The 17,277-nt window shown below is 37.7% G+C and overlaps 1 protein-coding gene across 2 annotated transcripts in view; it reads right to left on the bottom strand.

Annotated features, from left to right (window-relative positions):
• Positions 1-17,277, bottom strand: part of LOC123530075 (stabilin-2-like) — a 402,834-nt gene that overhangs the window by 34,173 nt on the left and 351,384 nt on the right. For both annotated transcript variants that reach the window (XM_053521033.1, XM_053521032.1), the window contains exons 23-28: positions 14,687-14,782; positions 11,391-11,546; positions 10,189-10,334; positions 5,686-5,803; positions 2,415-2,510; positions 878-979 (exon numbers count right to left, since the gene is read on the bottom strand). In XM_053521033.1, coding sequence (XP_053377008.1) covers positions 878-979; positions 2,415-2,510; positions 5,686-5,803; positions 10,189-10,334; positions 11,391-11,546; positions 14,687-14,782 — 714 coding nt within the window. The remainder of the gene's footprint in view (positions 1-877; positions 980-2,414; positions 2,511-5,685; positions 5,804-10,188; positions 10,335-11,390; positions 11,547-14,686; positions 14,783-17,277) is intronic.

The following is a 17,277-nucleotide window of genomic DNA, read 5'->3' as shown; positions in this document are numbered from 1 at the left end:
TATCAGTCAAGGGGTTTAGATGATAGAGTGGACACGAAATGTTATGGAAAGACGGAAGACAGAAGGACGGGTGGAGACCATTCCTATAACCGCCCCCACCACTCGTGGCAGGGGATTAACAAGCTTTTCCTTTGAGTGGTGACCTAGTTTTTGACCCCACATGACCCAGTTTAGAACTTGGCATGGGAATCATCAAGAAAAACATTCTTACCAAGTTTCATGAAGTTGGGTCATAAATGTGACCACAAGAGAGTTAACAAGCTTTTCCTTTGATTTGACTGTGTGACCTAGTTTTCCACCCCATATAACTCAGTTTTGAACCTGGCCTAGAAATCATCAAGATAAACATGCTGACCAAGTGTCATGAAGATAGGATCATAAATGTGACATCTAGGTTGTTAACAATCTTCTTCCTTTGATTTGACCTGGTGACCTAGTTTTTGACCCCACATGACCAAGTTTGGAACTTGGCTAAATAGAGATCATCAAGATAAACATTCTGTACAAGTTTGTATCAAATCAAAGCATAAATAATAATTTGGAAATATGGCTCATATTTTAATAGACATGATAATTTGGAAAAATGGCTCATATTTTAATGGACAGAGTCTTATAAATGGTAGATACTGTTTATGGATTTTAAGAAAACTTACAATTGATACATGATACTTTATACTTAATTTCTCTCAAGCCTCTGTGTGTTCAGGTGATTTCTGAAGAATCTAAGAAACTGGCATCTCCTATACCTTCATGTCTAGCTAAACTACAGAAATACCACTTGTAAATTTGTCTTTATGTTTGTCAAACATGTTATTTATAACTTTGCAGTCTTGGCTAATTCACTTAACTATGACATCTGTCAAAATATCTTATTTACCTTTAGCCATCCAGCAAAGATACTGTACTCAGAGTGATTACTGAAAAAGGTTTCCAAATCTGGGTAGTCCTCAGGTGACATAGGTTCATAGGGCTCTAACCCCTGAAAAATATAATTAAAATGATGTGACACCTTATCAGTTAAAAGGTTTGTAATAATAAGAAAAGATACATACTTTAGAAATAATGTTATCAAAAAGTGACTCAAATCTAGACATATGTAAAAGTGCATGATTCATATACAAGGCAACATTCACACTTTACTACACATATAAACATAATCAATAAATATAAGATTGTTGGTCTTTGTTTTTGTTGGGTTTAATATTGCACCAACACAGTATAGGTCATATGTTGCCTCTCCCTGCATTATTTCATCATGTGAAGCTCGAACCCACATATGTAAGGGGCAAGTGATTTGAAGTCAGCAACGTTAACCATTTGGCCACAGAGGCCCCTAGCTATAAGACTGTGTTTTCATGATACCGGAATACAAATGTTACCACAGCTATTAAGAATGACTGTGGCTGTGGGTACAGTGACTACATCTCTAGACAACCTGTACATGTGCTGTCTAGAGGTCCAGCCCTGTACATGTGCTGTCTAGAGGTCCAGCCCTGTACATGTCCTGTCTAGAGGTCCAGCCATCAATATTTAAACACTGTATAATATGTAAAAACATTATACGTTCATAACTTCACATTTAAAATGCAAATAAACTCTTACAGAAGTCATCAACCACAAATTAAATCGCATTAGGGGATACCATAACTTACTGAATGTATAATATAAGTCTCATTTGACAATAAAATCAGTATGCACAGTGTCACCATTATTTGATATTTAAAAAGTAAAAAAACATATGAATTTATAAGAACTTTCATAAGCAAAACATTATCAAATATGGATATTTTCTAAGGATTGAAAGATTATTTCTGTTTTCTATCACTTGAAATATATTTAAAATCATGAAGCAAATGAGAGCCAATTATGAAAATTTTGTAAATATCTTTTTATTTCTGAATCATAATTTATAATAACTATTTATTGCAATCCCATCTGCAAATTATTTGTCAGTTCAAAAGCTATCATGAGCTTAATGTAATGTTGTACTTTTCTGCTTTCTTGCTGTCTTTAAATAATTTTACCTTACCGTATCTTATCATATTCTGTAATATACTGATTGATGGACCTCTATACAACCCATACATAGGCTGTCTACTGGTCCAATAACCAGACCTTTAGACACCTGGTCTAGCGGTCGGGTAAACGGATCCAAAGCCACTGCCATTAGGAAGATCAATCATGACCACACGAAAAATAACATTGACAAATCCTTTTTTTTGTCTGGCTATGTTCATTCCTCACTAACATTAACAACATAATCATTTGCAGTCTATGATAATTCCAGACAGACCAGCCTGGAGAAGAATGTCAGCTTCTTCGGCGACAGACTCCCCCCTACCATGAAGACTTCGTCAAGGGACGAGTGAGTGAGTGAGTGAGATAATTCCAGGAGACAAGTTTGGTATGCTCACCTTATCAATAATGTTGATATATCCATTGGTAGCTATGATATCAGATTCTATCACCGTGGCAACAGTTCCAGTTCTCTGTGGTAGAAGTCTCACATTCTACAACAAACACAATTGATTTATGCCCTGTATACATGGTTATTCCTTATTTTTGGAGATTTTTAGCAAATTTGATAAATCCTATGTTATTGCTAGATTAACATAGTTTTACCTGTTGCCCTCGACAACAGATCATTTCTCACACAGCAGAGAAGTCCAGAAAGTCCATACTAATTTCATAAACAGCAGAAAGGCCCAAAATGACCTCCACACTTTCATACACAGCACAGAGGCCAAGAAAGTCCTCCATAGTTTCATACACAGTAGAAAGGCCAAGAAAGTCCTCCATAGCTTCATATACAGTAGAGAGTCCCAAGAAGCACTATATAGTTTCATACTCAGTAGAGAGGCCAAGAAAGTCTTCCATAGTTTCATATATGGTAGAGAGGCCCAGGAAGCCCTCTATAGTTTCATACACAGTAGAGCAGCCAAGAAAGTACTCAACAGTTTCATACACAGAAGACAGTCCCAGGAAGCCCTCTATAGTTTCACACACAGAAGAGGCCAAGAAGGTAGTTTTATAAACAGTAGAGAGGCCAAGAAAGTCCTTCACAGTTTTATACACAGTAGAGAGGCCCAGGAAGCCCTCCACAGTTTTATATGCAGTAGAGAGGCCAAGAAAGTCTTCTGTAGTTTTATACACAGTAGACAGTCCAAGGAGCCCTCGATAGTTTCATACACAGTACTGAAGCCAAGAAAGCCCTCCACAGTTTCATACACAGTAGAGAGACCAAGAAAGCCCTCCACAGTTTCATACACAGTAGAGAGACCAAGAAAGTCCTCCACAGTTGCATACACAGTAGAGAGACCAAGAAAGTCCTCCATAGTTTCATACACAGTAGAGAGGCCAAGAAAGCCCTCCACAGTTTAATACGTAGTAGAGAGACCAAGAAAGTCATCCATAGTTTTATACACAGTAGAGAGTCCAAGGAAGGCCTCTATAGTTGCATACATAGTAGAGAGGCCAAGAAAGTCCTCCATAGTTTCATACACAGTAGAGTGGCCCAGGAAGCTCTCCACAGTTTCATACACAGCAGAGAGACCAAGAAAGTCCTCTACAGTTTCATACACAGTAAAGAGACCAAGAAAGTCCTTCATAGTTGCATACACGGTAGAGAGGCCAAGAAAGCCCTCCATAGTTTTATACACAGTAGAGAGTCCAAGGAAGCCCTCTATAGTTGCATACATAGTAGAGAGGCCAAGAAAGTCCTCCACAGTTTTCATACACAGTAGAGAGACCAAGAAAGTCCTCCACAGTTTCATACACAGTAGAGAGACCAAGAAAGTCCTCCACAGTTTCATACACAGTAGAGAGGCCAAGAAAGTCCTCCATAGTGTTATACACAGAAGAGAGGTCCAGGAAGCCCTCTATAGTTTCATACACTGTAGTGAGGCCAAGAAAGCCCTCCATAATTTCATACACAGTAGAGAGGCCCAGGAAGCCCTCCATAGTTTCATACACAGTAGAGGCCAAGAAAGTCCTCCAAAGTTTCATTCACAGTAGAGTCTAAGAAAGCCTTCCACAGCACAGAAGAGAGTCCCAGGAAGCCCTCTATAATTTCATACATAGTAGAGGGACCAAGAAAGTCCTCCATAGTTTCATACACAGAAGAGAGGCCTAGGAAGCCCTCCAAAGTTTCATACACAGTAGAGAGGCCAAGAAAGTCCTCCATAGTTTCATACACAGTAGAATGGCAAAGAAAGCCCTCCACAGTTTCATACACAGTAGAGAGGCCAAGAAAGTCCTCCATAGTTTCATACACAGTAGTGAGGCCAAGAAAGTCCTCCATAGTTTTATACATAGAAGAGAGGCCCAGGAAGCCCTCCATAGTTTTATAAACAATAGAGAGGCCAAGAAAGTCCTCCACAGTTTCATACACAGTAGTGGGGCCAAGAAAGTCCTCCATAGTTTCATACTTAGTAGAGAGGCCAAGAAAGTCCGCCATAGTTTCATACTTAGTAGAGAGGCCAAGAAAGTCCTCTATAGTTTCATATGCAGTAGAGAGGCCAAGAAAGTCATCCATAGTTTCATACACAGTAGAGAGGCCAAGGAAGCCCTCCATAGTTTTATAAACAATAGAGAAGCCAAGAAAGTCCTCCATAGTTTCATACACAGTAGAGAGGCCAAGAAAGCCCTGCATAGTTTCTTACACAGTAGAGCGGCCAAGAAAGTCCTCCACAGTTTCATACACAGTAGAGGGGCCAAGAAAGTCCTCCACAGTTTCATACTTAGTAGAGAGGCCAAGATAGCCCTCCACAGTTTCATACACAGTAGAGAGTCAAAGAAAGCCTTCCACAGCACAGAAGAGAGTCCCAGGAAGCCCTCTATAATTTCATACACAGTAGAGGGGCCAAGAAAGTCCTCCATAGTTTCATATACAGCAGAGGCCAAGATAGTCCTCCACAGTTTCATACACAGTAGAGAGTCCAAGAAAGCCTTCCACAGCACAGTAGAGAGTCCCAGGAAGCCCTCTATAATTTCATACATAGTAGAGGGGCCAAGAAAGTCCTCCATACTTTCATACACAGTAGAGAGGCCCAGGAAGCCCACCATAGTTTTATAAACAATAGAGAGGCCAAGAAAGTCATCCATAGTTTTATACACAGTAGAGAGGCCAAGAAAGCCCTGCATAGTTTCTTACACAGCAGAGCGGCCAAGAAAGTCCTCCACAGTTTCATACACAGTAGAGGGGCCAAGAAAGTCCTCCACAGTTTCATACACAGTAGAGAGGCCAAGAAAGTCCTCCATAGTTTCATACTTAGTAGAGAGGCCAAGAAAGTCCTCCATAGTTTCATATACAGTAGAGAGGCCAAGAAAGTCCTCCATAGTTTCATACACAGTAGAGAGGCCAAGTTTTATACACAGTAGAGAGACCCAGGAAGCCCTTCATAGTTTTATAAACAATAGAGGGCAAAGAAAGTCCTCCGTAGTTTCAGGAAAGTCTTCCATAGTTTCATACATAGCAGAGAGGCCAAAACAGTCCTCCATAGTTTCATACACAGTAGAGAGGCCAAGAAAGTCCTCTATAGTACTTTATGTAGATCAGATGAATTACTGAATTTCCCATTTACTTTATTTTCTAAAAATAAAATCCCAATGAAATTGTAGCTTATAACGAAAGCACAAATTTTATGTCAATGAAATTAAAATGACTTCACACTAAATAATGCTTACCCCATCCTCCCCTTTCGTTATATAGATGGAGAAGCCATCAGCCATTGTCTGTAACTTTTTGATGCCTGATTCTGCAACCAGTTTATCCAGGGTATAGGAACCCAACAAAGTGTGATAACTAGAACAGACAGATTTCTGAAGTTGTATGAGGTACATACATGCATAGTTTCATAAATATATTGCTATAACAAAAAGAAACTACAATAACAAGAGTGTTATAATGACCCTGGATCGCTCACCTGAGTAATATGAGCTACATGTATCAATGTCAAACTGATGCTAAAATATTAAGAAAGTAGGTCAGTAGATCATATTCATGGTCACTGAAAGTCAGTTTTAAGAACAGTGTGCAAAACTGTACATGTCACCCAAATTTCAAGGCTTTATCTTAAAAAACAAGCAAGTAGGTCGGGGCGGGGCCTCTTTTCACTCGGGGGGCATAATTCTAACAATCTTGTTAGAAATCAACTACACAATGATATATACCAAATATCAAAGGCCTTGAACTTTCCGACAAGAAGATTTTTAAAAATTTTTTCCTATACAAGTCTTTGTAAAACTTTGGACACCTTGGGTGGGGCCTCTTTTCAATTAAGGGGCATAATTTGAATAATCTTAGTAGAGGACCACTAGGCAATGCAACATACCAAATATCAAAAGCCTATGCCTTCGAGTTTCAGACAAGAATTTTTTTTTAAGTTTTTCCTGTATAAGTATATGTAAAACTATATACCCCCAGGGAAGGGCCTCTTTTTACCCCAGGATAATAATTTGAACAATCTTGGTAGAGGACCATAAGGCAATGCTACATAAAAAACATCAAAGGCCTAGGTCTTGTGGTTTCAGACAAGAAGATTTTTTAATTTTTTTCCTATACAAGTCTATATAAACCATGTGACCCAGGCCTGAGCGGGGCAATATTTGACCCTAGGGGGATACATTGAACAAACTTGGTAAAGGACCAATAGATGATGCTACATACCAAACATCAAAACCCTAGGCCCTGCAGTTTTGGACAAGAAGATTTTCAAAGTTTTTCCCTATATAAGTCTATATTAATCATGTAACCCCTCGGGCGGGGCCATATTTGACCCTAGGGGGTAATTTGAACAAACTTGTCAGAAGACTATTTGATGACACTGCATACCAAATATCAAAGCCCTAGGCCCTGTGGTTTTGGACAAGAAGATTTTCCTCTATATAAATCTATATAAACCATGTGACCCCTGGGGCAGAACCATATTTAACCCTAGGGGGATAATTTGAATAATCTTAGTAGAGGACCACTAGATGATGTTACATACAAAATATCAAAGCCCTAAGCCCTGTGGTTTTGGACAAGAAGATTTTCAAAGTTTTTCCTATACAAGTCTATGTAAACCATTTGACCCCCAGGGCGGAGCCATATTTAACCCTAGGGGGATAATTTGAATAATCTTAGTAGAGGACCACTAGATGATGTTACATACAAAATATCAAAGCCCTAAGCCCTGTGGTTTTGGACAAGAAGATTTTCAAAGTTTTTCCTATACAAGTCTATGTAAACCATTTGACCCAGGGCGGAGCCAATTTACCTAGGGGATATTGAATAATCTTGTAGAGGACCCTAGATGATGTTACATACAAATATCAAGCCCTAGCCCTGTGGTTTTGACAAGAAGATTTTCAAAGTTTTTCCTATACAAGTCTATGTAAACCATATGACCCCCAGGGCGGAGCCATATTTGACCCTAGGGGGATAATTTGAACTAACTTGGTAGAGGACCATTAGATGATAACACATACCAAATATCAAAGCCCTAGCAACTTTGGTTTTGGACAGGAAGATTTTTAAAGTTTTTACTTTGGCTGCCATGGCAACCAGAATTCTGCATGGATTTCAATTCTTTGGGCAATTTTGATAGGGGAGCACCAAAGGATCATTTCTGTGAAGTTAAGAGTAAATCTGCCCAGTGGTTTTAAAAATTGAAGAAGATTTTTGAAATTTACAATATAGCCATATAGGGAAAATAAGCCCCGCCCCCCTTGTGGCCATGTTTTTTACCGAAACAGAATGGCTTAGGCAATTTTTGTAGTGGATCACCTAGAGATCATTTCTACAAAATATTTTTGAAATCCATCTAACAGTATCTGACAAGAAGATTTTCGAAGTTTTTCCTTTCGGTTGCCATGGCAACCAGAGTTCTGCATGGAATTAAATTCTTTGGGCAATTTTGAAAGGGGTTCACCCAAGGATCATTCCTGTGAAGTTTGGTGTAAATCTGTCCAGTGGTTCTGAAGAAGAAGATTTTTTTTACAAATTGTTGACACACAACGCACGACAGACAATGGACAACAGACATCGAGCGGTCACAAAAGCTCACCTTGAGCCTTTGGCTCAGGTGAGCTAAAAATACATTACAGGCTATTTGTTTGTGTCAGTGTACGATTGAAATATCACTCCAGAGTGAACACCAGATGCAATATTTTCACAAGTGGCATAGCTGTAAGTAAAAATGTGAGATATAGTGTTAATGAGTGAAATATATTTTGATCTTACAAACTTTCTTTTTATTTCATGTTTTGACTAAATTCATATTTGATATTTTTGTCTACAAAAATACCAGATACATTTCACTCTTAATATTTTGATTATTCACTGAAAAATGCTTGACAGTCAATCCAGAGGTCCAGGGTTCAAGGTCTGGTCCAGGCACTGGAAATTTCTGAGATGCTTTTAAGTGTCTCCCACTTAAATAAAATGCCAGCACCAGTTTTTCATAGGCACATGAAAGAACCAGACTGTCTATTCACAAAGAGCTAGACTGAGTGGCCAGATGAGACTGTATCTAAAAAAATTCTGTCTCTATGTTCTAAGGACTTTATCTTGCTCTGTCCTTCTGGAACTGGTAGAGGATGAATTTGGCAACTGTCAGTGACTGCCTTTCTCTGTATACATGTATGTCTGTAAAGCACCTTTGAACATGTTTGTTATGAAAAGGGTACTACATAAATTTGATATCAGATATAAAAATCAATTCAAGTTCTGGCATCAAAATAATCTATACACAATTCTCTACCTTCCATGTGTTTGCTTTATGTATGCTGAAGCTTAAGTAAAACTACAGCTATTACGGTACTAAAGTTCATTACTACCCCAAAGCACTGTTTTGATAAAGTAAAAGCAAGATGTTGTGATCATGAACTTTGACCTTCCAGTATGACCATGACATTGGACCAAGTGACCTGCATTGTGTACTATGCAAACCATCCAGATGAGTTAAATAATAAGTTTTATGAAAATCTTCTCATTGGTTTAAAATACATGGAGCGGACCTTTAACCACAGTTTGACCTTGACCTAGTGACCTGGATTGTGTGTTTGACCTTGACCTAGTGACCTGGAGTGTGTGTTTGACCTTGACCTAGTGACCTGGATTGTGTTTGACCTTGACCTAGTGACCTGGATTGTGTGTTTGACCTTGACCTAGTGACCTGGATTGTGTTTGACCTTGACCTAGTGACCTGGATTGTTTGACCTTGACCTAGTGACCTGGATTGTGTTTTACCTTGACCTAGTGACCTGGATTGTGTGTTTGACCTTGACCTAGTGACCTGGATTGTGTTTGACCTTGACCTAGTTACCTGGATTGTGTTTGACCTTGACCTAGTGACCTGGATTGTGTGTTTGACCTTGACCTAGTGACCTGGATCGTGTGTTCTGCATCTTACCTTGATGTGGTTAGCAACTGATGCTAGTTTAATGAAAATCTTCTAAATGGTTTAGACAATATGGATCAGACATGAAGTTTATCTATTGAACCTTTGGCCTCTAAAAGTAACCTTGACCTTTGGCCTCCAAGTGTAACCTTGACCTTTGACCTGTGCTGCTTGCGCACTCTGCTGCAAGCATAATGAAAATCTTTCCGGCCATTAAGATATAACATGGACACATATCAAAGATTTTGTTTGTTTGTTTGTTTTGGGTTTAACGCCGTTTTTCAACAGTATTTCAGTCATGTAATGGCGGGCAGTTAACCTAACCAGTGTTCCTGGGTTCTGTACCAGTACAAACCTGTTCTCCGCAAGTAACTGCCAACTTCCCCACATGAATTATCAGAGGTGGAGGACTAATGATTTTAGACACATTGCCGTTTATCAAATAGTCACAGAGAACATACGCCCCGCCCGAGGATCGAACTCGCGACCCCGCGATGCGTAGACCAACGCTCTTACCTACTGAACTAAGCAGGCGGGCTTATCAAAGATTTAGAATGACCAATTGATGTACGGACATGTAAGACTCTAATACAGCCCTATATACATTGTGTCTGGGTGCATAATCAGTAATTTCATGTGTAATATGCTTTTTTCTTTTGTATTAGTTGTGTGTATTATGCTTTCTCTGCCAGTGTTGTACTCATGCTTAATGTTACATGTACATATAAACATAACCATGTATATCAAATTTCATGCCACTTGCTTTCAAGTTTTAACAACACATTCAATGATAGTAACGATTTACTTGAGTAGCTGAATCATGTTCTCGGGTTTTATCCAGTGAGCAAACTTGTGACTGGGTAAACTTAAATTTCTCATGCCTTCATCAGACGAGATAAATATAGTGTAGTTATTGTCTAGCAACAGCTGTTGGTCCGCACTCTTCATTTGCTGAAAATAACAATGTTTATATACAAAAATTTTTTCTTACATATTAACTTTTTATCGTTTTCACTCATTTATTGTATTGTTCAATTTTGTTCATTGTGAGGTGCACAGATGAATGTTATTACAAGGCCAGTGCCCATGATAGAGGTGTCTGATGGGATGGGATATATAGTGAGCATATAGCATGACTGCGATTCATATAATCCATGGCAAGCCAGTGCCCAAGGTATATTTATCTGAGGTCTGTCCCCATGCACTGGCTATGTTAATATGTCCCTGTCATAGAAAAACTGAACAATACTGCAGGGAACATTGTTATGTCAAGGGGAGAGAAAATGTTCACAATGATAAACAATTCCTCATTTACCTGCTCACCTGACCTGACCTTGAATGCAACAAATAAGTTTGGTGAAGTACCTTTGAACAAATTTGAGATAGTTCCACGCAAGAATGCTAAAGAAACAAGTTGCATGCACTTCTATTCAGTGGTTCCTGAAAATTGATTTCCTGTTATAATTATGACCTAGTGACACAGATTTTCAATCCTGAGTCAACGTAATTTAACTAGGTTTCATAAAAGAAACTGCCTGATGAGGTTTCATATACAGCAAGTACAAATGCTTTTTCTATGACCTAGTTACATAACTCTTCAACCCAGATAATCATTTCTAAAATACATCTAAGCATAAAGATTTCATAAAGAAAAAAAAGGAAGTGTGTCCTCTGAAATGATTTTCAAAATTTCTTCTTTGATTTGACAAAGTGCCATTTAGTGACATAGTTTTTGAAACTAAATGATCTACTTATGATCTTTACTTAGACTCTATAATGACATCTATTCTGACTAGACAAATCTGACCAGGTTTCATGCAGATCAGGCAGAAAACATGGCATTGGGAGAGTCAACAAAACCTGATCCAGTTTTGAACTTGATTAACATTTTCGTAAAGAAAAACACTTATAACGTTGTAAGTCTACTGCTGTTATTCCTTGGAAATTGAACTTATATATAACATTTGACATAGATCATTTGTATTTATTTGGACTGTAATTTCTTACCTTAAGTAAATTTGCAGCAACTGTCAATTTAGGATGATTTTCTATTTCCATTATAATGTTGCCATGGCAACTGAAACCGTTACCGCTGTATCCAAGCTCTATGGGGCAGGTACAATTAACATAAACTTCAGAACGATCATCATGACTGCATTTTGCCTAAAATAACAAATGCATTTCTGAGTAAAATTAGTTAAAATACGGTATTTGTTATTTCCAAATTCATATTTATTTACATTTCTCTTTTATCAGCTTAATTTCATAAAAATACATTTTGCATGTAAGTCAACTGGACCCTAACTTATCCTATCAGTCAGTATCATCACCTCATGCATCAAAGCGCTGAAAGCACTGAAGGACGGTTGTCCTGGAAAGTGGCAAACCAAACTGAGCAAAAATGAACATTTGCGTTATACATGTAAATGCTCAAAAGTCACACTAGAGCTCACTAACAATTAGGCGTAAAAAAAAAAATTGTTCGTTTCCGGTATCCCGACCTACCCAAAATTTTTGGCCCGACCCTAAATGTTTTTATTGCCTTGGAGAAAATTTTTTCAAGCTTTTAACAAAAAAAAGTTGTTTTAGAGCAATACTGGGCTATTGGCCTTTGGAAATTTATATAGATACACCACTTCGATATCAAACGTTCGCTCGGAGAAATGTATCACAATGCATATTCCTACGACCAAAATCAATAAATAAAAGGACAAGTTTTAATACAACTGTTTTGTTACAATATTTTGGTAGCTCTATATCACTCTTGATAATAGATCTAATTTTGCAGACTCGCATTTTTTCAAAGCGACTCATGAAGGGAACTGTTTTATTTCAACAGAGTTTTACTAGATCTTGAAGTGATTAAAAAATTGATTAAGGGAAAATATTGTCTATGTAAATTTTTGTGCAGGGGTGGAGAAGGTGTGGGGGGAGAGGGGGTGGGGGCAGTGTGGCTGCACTGGCCGGTTTGACAACCGTCCAAAAATCAAACAAAGTTTTAAATGAACAGTCAAAGAAAAGAATTCAATTACGAAACATAAATTACTGCAAAATCATCTCAGTTCTCAGGCATGTAATATTTTGGTAATAGCCAAATGACTGTTAAAATGACAATTTTATGGAGATGACCAAAATGACAATTTTGTGGCGACCGCCAAAATAAGAAATTAGTGGTGATCCACTTTTGTAGCTTTCAAGTTTTCAAGATGAAATAAATCATAATCTTGTTTGTTCACTTGGACTTAATTTCTAAGAAAGAAATAGCATGTAATCACAGATAATTAGTCCCCAACTGCATAATAATGATTTTCACTGCTCTGGAAATAATACAGTTTCTTCAACAACCTCGTCAATTCTTTGATATTTTTTTCAAAAAGACGGAAAAATCCATAAATACAGGATTACAAAGAATTAAATGTTCTTATTAGGTTTTATAGTGGAAGCTCTGGTGATCAAAACTAATATCTTCTCTTCCCTATTCTAGACATTTAGAACAAGTCAGTCTTGAAGATTATGAAATATAACACATTAGCATACATAGAGATCTTCTGCCATTTACTATGCAAAATTATGTACATTATTGAGAATACTACTGGTTAAATAGACCATATATGATTAAACAAATTAATCTGAGAATTAAATGAGTGCATAAACTGCTCTGTCTCTGTATTGAAATGATCTTTTTTCTTGTGGATATTTCATCACAGTTTCAAAAACTCTTGCCATACCAGAATGCTCAAATCAACTTCTGCCAACTTCCATTGTGTGAAGAAATAACTAGAAGATGCTTTTGTAGAAAAGGGCATGTCTCCCCCAGTGCACAGTCGTATAGGCAAGAAGTCAATAGGGGACAGGAGTGAAAGTAAAAGAGACACTGATGGTTGGCTGCAATAGGGATCATCTACTTGGTATGTCCAATCATCCCACTAAGTTTCAACATTTTGGGCCTAGTGGTTCTCAAGTTATGAACTGGAAACGGTTTTCCATGTTCAGACCCCTGTGACCTTGACCTTTGATTGAGTGACCCCAAAATCAGTAGTGGCTATGTACTCTGCATGTCCAATCATCCTAATAAGTTTCAACATTCTGGGTCAAGTGGTTCTCAAGTTATTGATTGGAAAACGTTTGCTACATTCAGCCCTCTGTGGCCTTGACCTTCAAAGGAGTGACCCTAAAAACAATAGGGGTCATCTATTCTGTAAGTCCTATCCTGCTATGAAGTTTGAAGGTTCTATGTCAAATGGTTCTCAAGTTATTGACCGAAAATGGATTTCCATGTTCTGTCCTCTGTGACCTTGATCTTTAGTAGAGTGACCCCAAAATCCATAGGGGTCATCTATTCTGCAGGTCCAATCATCCTATGAAGATTCAACATTCTGGGTCAAGTGATTCTCAAGTTATTGATCAGAAATGGCTTTCCATGTTCAGGTCCCTGTGACCTTGACCTTTGATGGAGTGACCCCACAAACATCAGGGGTCATGTATTCTGTAAGTCCTATCACCCTATGGTTCTAGGTCAAATAGTTCTCAAGCAATTGACCAGAAAAGGATTTCCTTGTTCTGTCCACTGTGACCTTGACCTTTAATAGAGTGACCCCAAAACCAATAGGGGCCATCTACTCTGCATGTCCAATCATCCTATGAAGTTTCAACATTCTAGGTCAAGTGATTCTCAAATTATTGATCGGAAATTGTTTTCCATGTTCAGGCCCCTGTGGCCTTGACCTTAAATAGAGTGACCCCAAAAACAATATGGGTCATCTACTCTGCATGATCAATCATCCTATGAGGTTTCAACATTCTGAGTCAAGTGGTTCTCAAGTTATTGATCGGAAATGGATTTCCATGTTCAGGCCCCTGTGATCTTGACCTTTGAGGCAGTGACCCCCAAAAACAATAGGGGCCGTCTACTCCATAAGCCCTGCCACCCTATGAAGTTTTAAGGTTCTAGGTCAAACGGTTCTCCAGTTATTGGTCAGAAATGAAGTGTGATGTATGGACTGCTGGACTGACAGGGCAAAAACAATATGTCTCCCCCAGTGGAAGGGAGACATAATGATTATTAATATTAATGGTGATTAATACTCTGCACTCAAGCCTCATTAAAATGTGTAAAGTATTTAACTGTCTACAGTATCTAAACATGCAAAGTATCTAAATCTATAAAGTATCTAAATGTATTAAGTATCTAAAATGTATAAAGTATCTAATTTAAAAGGTGTGAAGTATCTAAATGTATTCAGAATCTAAAATGTGTAAAGTATCTAAATGTGTAAAGTATCTAAAATGTGTAAAGCGCATACCAGGGGATGGCAACCACCATTGTTCACCTCACATCTATCTTTGTACAAACAGTAAGTTCCATTGCCAATGAAGTCATCTTTACATACACAAATATGCTGTAAATATATAACTCATAAATTAGAAATGTTAATTCAATTTAAGGTAAAAGAAATACACTAAGAGAAATCTAAAAAAAAAACAACACCCTACTAGGTATACCAGAGGCTGAATGTGACATGTAAGATTTGCTGTCATTCTTAACTTTCTGCAAGCCCTATAACAGGGTAGCTATCCCATTTGATTTTTTTTCTTTTTCTAGGAAAAGGACCAAGTCTGTTAACAAGTCTATTTTTTGAAAATAAGCTGACGGTAAGGAAATGCATATGCCAATTTAATAAATTGGCATTTTCTTGAACTTACAAATCTTTCCAAGTAGACTTGTCTTTATCTCAAAACAAATACTTGTTCGTTACCATTTTTATTCATATACATAGAACTTAACACTAATAATATAATATTGCTGTATTGTTTGTTTTTAATGAGTGTATATCAAAATCCCCTTGATCAAAATCCCCTCCACTGAAAAATGACTGGGAGTTACAAAATCCCCTTCATACTTTTGCAGGGGGTATCATAATCCCCTCTGTGATTTTCATTATAGATATATAGATATCAGTGCCCCAAATTAAATTATGTTTGCTAAAGGCATTATATTTATGTGCTTTATGTAATAGACTTTTAAACTGTGTATAGCTGTATTTGAACTTGATGAAATAAGTAAAAATCACAGAGGGGATTATGATACCCCCTGCAAAAGTATGAAGGGGATTTTGTAACACCCTGTCATTTTTCAGTGGAGGGGATTTTGATCAAGGGGATTTTGATAGTCTCCCGTTTTGAATAGATCGCATTGCACATGCGTTATAGGTAGTAAAAATATGAACTACAACAGTGTAAGTTGAATTTACATCGAAATTACAATAATTAAAGTTGAAACTTGAAATGTGTCACCATGATAAAGGTCACAGGCATGGTACTGCTCACAAACAAAAAAGAAGGACCCTTGTCTAAGGGAAGTTAATCTTTAAAAAAAAAAAAAAAAAAAAAAAAAAGTCCACAAAAAAATCCTTATATGGTAGAGATAGGTCAAAATACATCTCAAAATTGGATGTAACATGCATGTTGTACTACAGAAAAGTTGTCTTGATTTTTCCCTACGACCAATAATAAAAAAGTTACAATATAAGCTATTTATAGTAACAACAAAGGGAAGTAATTCTAAACTAGGGACCTGGTTCTTGTGCATGACATTTTGTCTCATGATGGTGTGCAATTGAGCCAATATACATCAAAATCCCTCCATGTATGAAGAAGAAATGCTCAGGACAAAGTCATTCTTGTATGTGATCTTTGGCCTCTAAGTGTGACCTTGACCTTAGACCTAGGGACCTGGTTTTGCACATGACATATTGTCTATCCATGCTTATTACTTGTTTCAAATTATTTTGAAATTAGACCTTGCATGTCAAAGTTAAGGACCGGACATGAAGACCACATTATCAGTATATATGTAGTGAAAAGTTCAACCAAGGACTGTGACCTTGACCTAAGACCTAGGGACCTGGTTTTTGCGCATGACATATCGTCTATCCATGCTTATTATTTGGGTGAAATTATTCTGAAATCAGACCATGCATGTCAAAGTTATGGCCCGGACACGAACATCACCCTTTCAGGAACACACAAACACACACAGGGACAGGGGTAACACTATATGACACACCCCCCCCCCCCCCCCCATTTTATGGCGGGGGCATAACTACGATCATGAAAGCCAAGATCTAAGACAGTGAGAAAACAAGCACTGAACACTGAAATTAAGAAACCAAACACAAAATCAAGAGGCTGAAAGTCCAAACCTCAAAGATAAAAGTCAAAAGCATGATGTGGGTAAATATAACTTGTCGGTTTGTTTGTTTTGGGTTTATCGCTGATTTTCAATATTATTTTAGTTATGTAATGGCAGATAATTAACCTAACCACTGTTCCTGGATTCTGTACCATTACTTACATATTTCAGCAAGTAACGGCCAACTTCTCCACATGAATCAGAAGTGGAGGACAAATGATTTCAGACACAATGTCTTTTATCAATGGAAATGAATCTCTATGAACATAAATAGGTTATAAGTTTCAGTCTGAAATCTCAATACACGATCACCTGCCAAGCAGGAAATTGTTGGTCGCACTCTCAGATAATCAATAAACGTGTCAAACGGTCTGATTGTCACCCTGGTAACTGGTCCATAATTAGCATGTAATTAGCACGTAACACAACAGTGCTCACACGGCACATCCTTTAATGTTTGCAGGCAGCCGACTGCAATGTATTAAACATTTTTGACTGGTTTCCAAATGCTTCTGACTGGATCCAAATGCTTTTGACAGGGACCCACTTCTTTTAATTAGGTCATTAGCTGACGGATTGTTTTATTTCAAAAGGCTATGTTTGAAGATGAGTAAAAAGAAACAAATGGTCATTGCATTTAATGAGACATCACACGTGAAACTGATAGAAATATTTTTTATAATTCTTGAAATGAAATATCCG

This window comes from Mercenaria mercenaria, chromosome 13 (assembly GCF_021730395.1).
Source record: "Mercenaria mercenaria strain notata chromosome 13, MADL_Memer_1, whole genome shotgun sequence".
Lineage (NCBI taxonomy): Eukaryota > Metazoa > Mollusca > Bivalvia > Venerida > Veneridae > Mercenaria > Mercenaria mercenaria.
This window is presented reverse-complemented; position numbering and strand designations above follow the sequence as displayed.